The sequence below is a fragment of the Engystomops pustulosus genome, chromosome 7 (genome assembly GCF_040894005.1).
Source record: "Engystomops pustulosus chromosome 7, aEngPut4.maternal, whole genome shotgun sequence".
Classification (NCBI taxonomy): Eukaryota; Metazoa; Chordata; class Amphibia; order Anura; family Leptodactylidae; genus Engystomops; species Engystomops pustulosus.
Window position 1 is genome coordinate 77580219 of NC_092417.1, and position 10159 is coordinate 77590377.

General features: G+C 44.8%; 1 protein-coding gene across 1 annotated transcript in view; it reads right to left on the reverse strand.

Moving 5' to 3' along the window:
* Positions 1-9040, reverse strand: part of CNOT1 (CCR4-NOT transcription complex subunit 1) — a 31642-nt gene extending 22602 nt beyond the window's left edge. Inside the window, exons 1-2 of the mRNA XM_072116967.1 lie at positions 8801-9040; positions 1476-1732 (exon numbers count right to left, since the gene is read on the reverse strand). Coding sequence (XP_071973068.1) covers positions 1476-1577 — 102 coding nt within the window. The 5' untranslated portion in view covers positions 1578-1732; positions 8801-9040. The remainder of the gene's footprint in view (positions 1-1475; positions 1733-8800) is intronic.
* Positions 9041-10159: the final 1119 nt, after the last annotated feature.

Here is a 10159-nt window from a genome sequence, read left to right on the forward strand (position 1 = left end):
TATTATAATTTTTTTTTTTTAACTTTTTTTTATTTTTATTTTTAGTACTTTTCAGACTCCCTAGGGTACTTTAACCCTAGGGGGTCTGCACGATCCTATCATATACTGCCATACTACAGTATGGCAGTATATGGGGATTTTACTCCTCATACATTACAATGTGCTGATAGCACATTGTAATGCATGGGTTAACCAAAAGTTGCCTCGGGTCTTCGCGAGACCCGAGGTTACCATGGCGACGGATCGCCGCTCCCCGATGACGTCACGGGGAGCGGCGATCCTCGAAAAGATGGCGGCGCCCAGGCGCCGCCATGCTTTTGAAGCCGCCGGCAGCATTGCCGGCGGCGATCGAGGTGAAAACACCCGCGATCGGTGCTAGCACCGATCGCGGGTGTTACCGGTAAGCCTTTGCTGCAATATGCAGCAAAGACTTACCGGCTATGGAGAGGGCTCAGCGTGTGAGCCCTCTCCATGCACCCGCGGCCGACCCGTGACGTGCTATTACGTCACGGGTCGTGAAAGGGTTAAAGGAGTATACCAACTAAGACAAGTTTCTTGTATGTACTCAGGATAACAAAATAACAAATCATTTAAAAAATGCAGCAATTCACAGATCCAACCTGTCCATCAATCCTGGTTTACACAATTTCCGTTGCCCCTAGACACGACCCTATAACTTCTTACCTAGGGTCGGGCCGCCATCTGTGTGAGATTGTGCAGATGAGATTTCTGTCTCTGCTGTGTGGCTGTAGCTCTGCCTCCTGCAAGGAGCTCAGAGACTCACTGATCACATCCTGCTAGGAGATGGTGAGCAGAGAGACTCTGCAAACTACAAGGAGATACGTGATCCAGGGGAAGGGGGGAGGCAGGCACATGTTTAAAATGTAGCAGAGCTGCTAGTTTAAGGCTACATTCACACTACCGTATCGGGGACGTATATACGGCCGATATATGTCCCCCATAGACAGCAATGGGCGCATGGCGCCCTACGGGAGCGGTACGGTGCAGCACACGTGCGTCACTGTACCGCTCCGTACCCCGGAAAAAGATAGGACATGTCCTATCTTTCTCCGTAGTACGGCGCAGTGCGCCATAACTTCCTATGGAGAGGGGCGGGGGTGAGCTGCGCTCTCCTCCTCCTCTCCCCGTGCACTGCCGTTGCCCGCTAGGGGCGGGCAATGGCAGGGTGAATATAGCCTTACAGTGTAAAAGTCAGGCTGACTGTCATGCCTGTGTAATGTCATGGATCTCTGATCTGTCGGTACAATGTCAGAAGACAGATGAAAGTGTATTTACACCTGTACCCTGCTAATCTAACCACATTGTCACCCCACAGAACTAGATGGTTCATAATGTGTCTGCTTAGAGAGTCCCCACCCACACTCTGGTATTTTGCACGAAGCAGCCGAGGGTGTGATAAGAGCTAGAACAGCAGTAAAGCTCATTAACAATGTATGGTAAGGGGTTACACTCACATGTTGTATTTCCAGCTGGCTAGCACGGTAGTTCTTCTTTGTTAGGTTGTCCACCAGGTAGCTGATTTGAGACAAGGCCAGCGAAAGCGAGTCAAGATTCATTGCTGGTTGGGGCGGAAGCAGGCGGCCGAGCCCGGCGCAAAATCACCATTATTCCCCTCTGGTCTCCGCAAACAGGTTAATTTCTTTAAATGAGCCAATTTCTGAGCTGTGTGAACAGGATCCTCAGCCTGTTCTACTGATCAGAAACATAGCACCTGCAAGACAAAAGTAGTGAGCCATGTGACACTGAAGTACAACTCACATGCCTTCTATTGTAATCACATTTAGTAGTTAGCTAATGTAGCTGCAACCAGCGAGGAAAGCAAACATAGGGTCCTATCCCGAAGTTTAACTATTTGGGGGGGGGGGGGGGGGGGGGGGGCTATCATGGACTTTACACAGCTGTTTAACAAGATGGGTTACTTTGCACAAGTGTGCATCACAGTAACATGTGTTCAAGTTTTACACGCAACATTTATACAATTTTGAGAAGGTGGAGGAAGCAGGGTGGGGGTTTCCAGGATTTTTGGAATTATCTTCACACAACTGCTGCAGATTTTTTACTGATCACAGCATAAGAGAGCTCTGTTGATAAGAGACGCAAATTACAATTCAGGCACAGCTTAACACCCTCGCTGCCCAAGGCCTCTACCATAGGACAGGCTAAATTAGGGGGTTTTCACATGGAGAACACACTTTATCCTGATTGGTGTTTTTATCCTTTAATTAGTGGATTAAGAGGCAAAAAACACAGTGTAAGGTTCTTTTTAGGGAATTCATGGGCCATAGTTTATATTGCTAGTGGTTGTAAGCGTAACAGCATTTTTTTCTTTTAATAGGTAGCAGAATATTGTTTCTATTACGATATGTATACGAGTGTCCAAAATATAATATTTAATTCCCAGCCTGAAATACACCATTGATACAAAGCTCATTCATTAAGCAGTAATATATATATATATATATTTATATTTTAATGGCTTAAAAGAATCCAAAGAAGTTGAGGACGCCATAAAGTAGATCATGCCACCAGAGATATGCAAGTGTCAATGTTTAAGATCAATCACAGTTCACTTTATCCATCCACAGCTTAGTTTGCTCAATGGGAACCCCAATTGATACCATGAACTACGAGAAGGAGTTTGTATGAAGAGTTGTCAGACAAATGCCTTAAAAGATTAGAAATGATTAATATCTATACCAGAAGGACCAATGATCTCATAGACAGCTGAACAAAGATGGACAGATGACTGGAGGTCATTGGCAGAGCCAAGCAACAAGGCCATACTCCTAAAATCCAGCATCATATATGCAGGTATTTTTTTTTCTTTTAACAGTCAATTACCCTCAAACATAAGCTATTAGGTGCCCAAACGCATTTATCCACCCATATGATCATGGCAGAGTCTGAATGTGATTACCAAGAGTAGTAGTACACGAGCATGAACGACATGATACATGATACTGATGTATTTTGTAAGGACTCACTGTTACATCACTATCATGCGCAGGACGAGGCAAGTAGATGTCTATAGTCCGTGGTTCACGGACTAACAACGGCAGTGTGAAACTGCCCTTACTCCGGGTGCTGAGAAAGCGTTCTGCACCAACAGTCTCATTACATGACAAAAATCATGAATATTTACTTCCATTTCCCTCCAAAATAGCCTTGTCCATCTTATCCCCATTACAGCCCTATGTCCATTAACATCTTCAGTCCATTTTTTTTTTTTTTAATAATCCTTTATTAATTTTTTTAATTGGGGTACGAAACCGAGAACACTAATATATTTATTATATATACACACACACACACACACAATATGCCCCGGTTTATATAGATCACAACGTAATTTATAGGAACTACCCATTGGATCACTGTTATTAGTTATAAAGATGTATCAAATTCACTATATTCGGGGGTGTTGTGTGCGAGAGGACCTTCGCTGTGTGAAGTTGTGCAGTGTTGTGGACAAGCTGGTTTCCTCTGCTGAAGGTCGCCCCACAAGCAGCTTCAGTTGCCTGCAGTGAGCAATTTCTACTCCAGTCATGACTATCAGGGCCGCTCTGACCAAATCTCATGCCTGTGCAATAATATCAGCATAGCGATGCCGCTTTGAACCCTCTACAGCTGCAACTTTTCAACAAATACATTGGAAAAAAAAATTAGAGAACAATGTAAAGATCACTTGATTTTTTTTTTTTTTAAACAATTCTGTATCTGCAAATCTGCATATATTAACATTTGAACACCACGCAACTACGACTACAACATCAGTAGGAAGTGTACAGGCCTTTGTTTTGACATCTGTGGCCACAGGACACCACTAGTCTCTCAGACTGCTCTGGTGCGATTCTGATCCACTCTTCTTCCACAGTTCAGTGACTTAGGGCTCTTTCACATTTTTCTCTTCCAGTGATTCGCACGGATTCCTCACAATGCCATTTATTTATGATTTCTGTCAGTGTTTTCACATAGGCCTGTATTTTCACTGTTGTCCGGGGGGTGGGGGTGGGGGGCGATTAACTTCAACGGCAATGTGAAAGAGCCCAAAAAGCCAAGTCTCCAAGGATTTTACAGAGGTTTTCCATTGGGTTTAGATCAGGATTCTGGACTGGCCATTTCGTTGTTCCAATGTTTTCAGTTTCTAAGAACTGCTTTACTTATTCTGCTGTGTGACAGGGACATTGTCCTCCATGAAAAAATAGCTGGCTGAATGGGTGATGAATACAAATAAGGAAGCGCATGTTGTTGAAGAAGGTTCTAAAACACACTTGAATTCAATCGGTCATGTAGCTGTACGAGAAGCCCTACTAATTCTGCAAAAAACACTCCTCAAACCATGACACTTCCTCCATTACCATTCATCAACTTCTTTACACACTTTGGGTGCACTCTTTCCCCAGTTCATCAACAAACAAAGTTTCCTTATCAGGCCCAAATACCATATATATTCTGGCTTCCCCCGCTACTGGCTATATACTGGGGCAGGGGGCTGGCTATATAATGGGGGATATGGGCTGGCAGGCTATATACTGGGGGGAAGGTGCTGGCTATATACTATGGGACAGGGTCCGGCAGGCTATATACTGTGGAGGTTGTGACCAATGCATTTCCCACCCTCGGCTTATTCTCAAGTCAATGGGGTTTCCCAGGTTTTTGTGGTAAAATTAGGGGCCTCGGCTTATACTCGAGTATATACAGTAAATGAAACTTCCTTTCAATAATAAAATGTACTGTGGATATATTCCGGTCTTTCGATTCTTTCTGCTAACAAGAGGTTCAGTCATAGCAGAGTGGGCTTTCAGTCCAAATACACTTCAACATCAAGACACTGGGGAAGATTTAACATAAGTCTTTTAGAGCAGAACTGTTCTAGTTGCCCATGGCAACCAATCAGAGCTCAGCTTTCATTCTCCCACAGCTGTTTATAAATTTAAAGCTGAGCTCTGACTAGTTTCCATGGGCAACTAGAACACTTTTACCTCAGAAACTTGATTATAAATCTCCCCCACTGTACGACGAGACAAATCCTTACCCTGGTCAGAGCTCAACTGGTGAGCAATTCCAGCTGCAGTGTTGAACCAATTGAGATTACCTGCGTTATCCTTTCCTCTTTTACCTTTGGACATAGGACTACACAATGACCTTGACATTTAGGAAATTGTGTGTTCTCTAGTTTAGTTGCAATGTGGGTGATATGCTGAACAAGGCAAAAGTGGAGGTTCATAAAGACAACACACACACACACTTCAGAAACCAATGACCACAAACCACAGATCTCGTGTTACCTAGCAAATGATCTGCAAATAGACAGTGCACGGATAAAACCAGCGTGGAATCTATTTTTTTAGGCTTCAATACGCTTCTATGATTCGTCAGAGCCATAAACAAAGACACGAATAGGCCTTGCTGAGTTTTGAAGCTGATCCAGTCAACTCACATATGCAGCTGTGTGTATGAACCCATTGACAAACAGAAGGATGTGTGCAGGCCTTCAAACAACAGCTAGCAAATGTCACAATTCAACATTGTTGAGCTTCAGTGGTTTGAGCTCCTCTGATGTCGGTTGTACCAGGCAATGTGCCTCTAGCCCGGCAGAGCTCCACAGCTTCTTGGGACCCATATGAAGTGCTGACCCTTCCTGTGGTCTTCAAAATGCAAGAACTAAAAATAAAGTGTACAAAGGAAAGGCCACTGACAAGACAAGGTCTATAAGCTTAGCCACCAGCACAAGCTACCTCTCCATAACATAAGTGGAATATTAGGTCATCTATAAGCTATATTCCAGATCAAGGAGAACCTTCACAACCCAACAATGTGATTTTTCTTCATTGCATGGTCTCTGTCCATTAGTCAGCCCAAAAACAAAAAAACAAACATTCACTCATTACCCTATCAGTTTAACTCTATCATTAGGGCTGCTAAATCCAAACAAAGTTCTAAAAGTGACTCTGCTCCATTAAAAGGAAATTTCCCATCAAAATCTACTATGATAAACCAGGGACACTTACTCATAGATCCTGGTACCGTGACTGTGGATATCTTATATTTGTCATCCATGGCCTCCTTCCATCTAAAAAGCAACTTGTAGAATTATGCTAATGAGCCAGAAAGGCTAATGGGGCATTTGGCAGAGCCCTTCTGTACAAGGAGCACTTCCCCCCTCCCAATGTGTGATGAACCTTTCTGTGCTGCAGTGAGATTACTTCAAGCAGATGGGAGGGCAGGAGATGGGATGCCGAGCAGGAGCAAAGGGGAAGGGAGTCCAACAGCCTGTGAAGCGGAAGAATGGAGGGGAATCCACAAACCACCCCAGTAGACTTTTAGGCTCATTAGTGTAATTTGAAAGATTGTTTTTAGAAGGAAGGAAACCATGGATACCAAATATAAGATTACCACAGTCACAGTGCCCGAATCTGTAAGTAAGTGTCGCCGATTTATCATGATTGATTTTGATAGTAGATTTCCTTGAAAGTATTAGCCAACTTAGTAAAGGTATAAAATGTCCTTTCTAGAGTTCCCTCAGAGTCTACTATCAAAATCAAGAATTAAATCAGGGACACTTACTCGTAGATCCAGGCACTGCGACTAATCTTCCTACAAGTTCTCCCCAAGATTACCATTCTCAGTGTGTCTGGATCTTTAAGTAAGTGTCCCTGGTTTATCATGCTCTATTTTGATGGTAGATTTCTTTAAAGGGAACCCGTCAACAGCATTTGGCCTAATAAACCACTAACAGTTTATTGTTAAGCAATGTAAGACCATCAAGATATTGTTTCTTTCATGGCTCAGTTAGGTGTCATCATTCAGAAAATCAAATTTGAATTAAGATTTAAATTTGTTGTATAACATCAAGGAGGCAGAGAGCTTAACATAGAACTCAAGGTAGGAAGTTCTGACAGCCTTTTCTTTAATTTACATTGTGCATCGACTTCAGGAGATATGGTTAACAATGTCGCTGCATGAAGGACCATCAATTATAGTGATGGGGGCTTTCTGAGGCAGGGAAAGCTTCCTTGACTTTATGCAACCAATTTACATCTCACTTCAAAGTGGATTTTCTGGATGATGCCACAGGACTGAGTCACAAGATATGGAAGGTGCTCAGCTGCTTGAAAACATACTGGTAGTAGTGATTCTTATCTTATAAATAACACGAAAAACACGTTTCTAGGTACTACAGAAGGAAAGATCATCCTTTTGAAGTGACTCATCTCAGATACACACCTCTCAAACCAATTTGCATGATTTGGCTGGTAGTTTAAAGGGCATCTACCACCAAGATGAAAGATTGTATGCATGCGAGCTCTACACTCCATAGGTGTTAGTGGGGGTCTCATCCTGGTGGTAGAAGTTCTTAAAAGGAAATTGATTGCTCAAATTAAAAATACCTTCCTATAGGGCTTCTCAGTCACACATGCCTTTTCTGTTAAAATTTGCATACAGAAAGCCATTTTTAAAATTATGCTGCGGTAATAAGTCTGAAGTGTTTTAGGGGCATGAACAAAGCTGCGCGCCACTTCAGATCCACCCACTTCTTCATCTGGACTGTATGCAAATGCCGACTTCACTCCCGTCAGCTCTTGCATCCTCTGGTACATTAAATGTACTTCCGGGAAAAGCTTCCACGCCAAACGACATTACCATGCAGTCTGCATGGAGCATATGGTGGATTTAAGGGGAGAGTGCCCGTAGGTCCCCTACCTTCCCACTTCCCCATCCCCCCCCCCCCCAGAGTCTTCCCTACACTAGTGCCCCAACTCCCCCCTACAGCCAGGGCCTCCCCTACCTTCGAATTAAACTAGGGCCACCTCCTACACTTCCAAAGTCTCCTGTAGTGCCTACTCACTGCCAGGGTCTCCATTACCTTCACACTACACTAAGGGCCCCCACCCCCCCCCCACACCCATGCCAGTCTCACCCATGCCAGTCTCACCTAACCCCTATACCAGTGACGGCGAACCTTTTAGACACAGAGTGCCCAAACTACAACCAAAACCTACTTTTATGTCGCAATGGGCCAAGATGACAATTCAAGCAGTAACCTATTGATCCCAACTATCATAAGTTTTAATTCTATTGGCATACTGAGGACACCAATACAATAAATTGTAGCTTCCTTCCATGGTCCGCTGAAGAGGAAGAATCAGGGGACCCAGAGCAGGAGCTCTGACCGTAATCCATCTTTGTCCATACCTTCGTGCTTCTTGTGTCGTCCTGGCAGACAAAGAGGTGTCGCTTTAAAATAGTTTTGGACCACAGGAGGAAACCTTGAGTCATGTCTAGAAATTCTGTGCTAGGGTGAAGGCCTGGGTGCCCACAGAAATGGCTCCAAGTGCCACCGCTGGCACCCATGCCATAGGTTCGCCACCACTGCCCTACACCATTACACTAAACTGGATATCACCCACATAAAAGTGTCTAGGATCTCATCATGCTCTAAGTACCCAACATACTGCAGTCATTGAGCCCCAAATACATGAGTAGCCAATCCTTATGTTACACCGCAAACCTCCTCTCTAATGCTCCACAGGGATATTGACAAAGACGCCATCACACCTCAGTTCTGCTATAAGCCCCCCTCCCCACACCAATCACACGGCCCATGCTATACCGACTACGTGACGTAGACAGGACGAGTGACAGCCTGAGTCAGGCGAAGGCCTAGACCACAGGGTTACCCAGTCACACGTTGCTCTCACGGCCTACTCCCCACTTTGGGGGCTCAGGGACTATCTTCCGGACCAAGCCGTGCTCTTATTATCGAGCGAATACTCACAGCCAACGACTTCCACTAACAACCGGGCCTCGCCTTTCCCTTCCCGCTTTCCGGTTCTATCCGTTTGTTTTCCACAAAATGGCGGCGCTGTACGCTCGCTCCCGCAGCGGCCTCCTCCTCCTCGCTTCTATTTCACCCAAACACCGCCCATCGACCTGGAAACTCTGACTTCTCAGCCAATCAGCAGTTAGTCTTAAGACCACGGCACGTCCAACGTTAAACGTCAGTGAACGGCCGCGCACACGAGACAGGCCGATATCAGTATCCAATAAGGTGAGTGAAAACCCGGCTCCGCCCCTCAGTTAGGCAGCTGCGCCTTCCAATCATAGGTTAGCTGCTAGCCAGCTCCATGGCGTTCTCGTGAAACTTCCACCTGGACTGTACCATTGTGCTGACTGGCTGGAGGGGGAATAAGAGCACTGTCAGAGCCAGCAGGGCAATTAGACTGCAAAACTGGAAGAGCAATTAATGGTATGTAATTCCAGAGTTGAAGTTCTCGCCTTAGTTATTGATTTTGCGGTCTACAATATTCACCAATGGTATCATCTGTGTTCATCGTGTCGTTATCTACCCCACTGCATGGTACAGTCTGCTGCTCCAGCTACAGACAATACTCTGTTAGTAAAGGGCTGCCATTGGTAGCAAATGGCACATGTGACATGTGAGCTCTACGCGAATCTCTCAAGCTCCTCGTGTGGGCGACCTCAGATTACATGTACTGAACACACCCATTATAGAGTGTACACCCTGTGGAAACTTTCATACTTACACTAGTGGCCAAAATTGTGAAAACACTTTGATTTGTGAAGATTTTTGAAGTTTGCTGGTTCTGTCACTTGTGATATTAATCAGTATAGAATTATTTGGTTTTGTTTGCATAACACTTTAATTTTGATGGTATATACTTTATTATATACTGTATATTCGATAGTATATACTCGAGTATAAGCCAACCCGAGTATAAGCCGAGACCCCTCATTTTCCCACCAAAACCTGGGAAAACCTATCGACTTGAGTATATGCCAAGGGTGAGAAATGCATTGGTCACAGCCTCTCAGTATATAGCCAGCCAGTCCCCAGTAGGTAGCATACAGCCAGCCAGCCAGCCCCCAGTAGGTAGTATACAGCCAGCCGGCAGTTTGCCACACACATAAAAACAACAAACTTACATACTCACCTTCGGGTGGTCCCGATGCCTGGCGCAGCTCCAGTCCCAGCGGCTCCTCTTCTTTTTTCTCTTTGCTGTAACAGCTAGCAGAGACACGTCCACGCGATCTGCCGGCCAGTGCACACTATGACGTCATCAGCAGCGACACTGCCGCATCATAGTGTGCACCGGCAGATCGTATGGACGCGTCT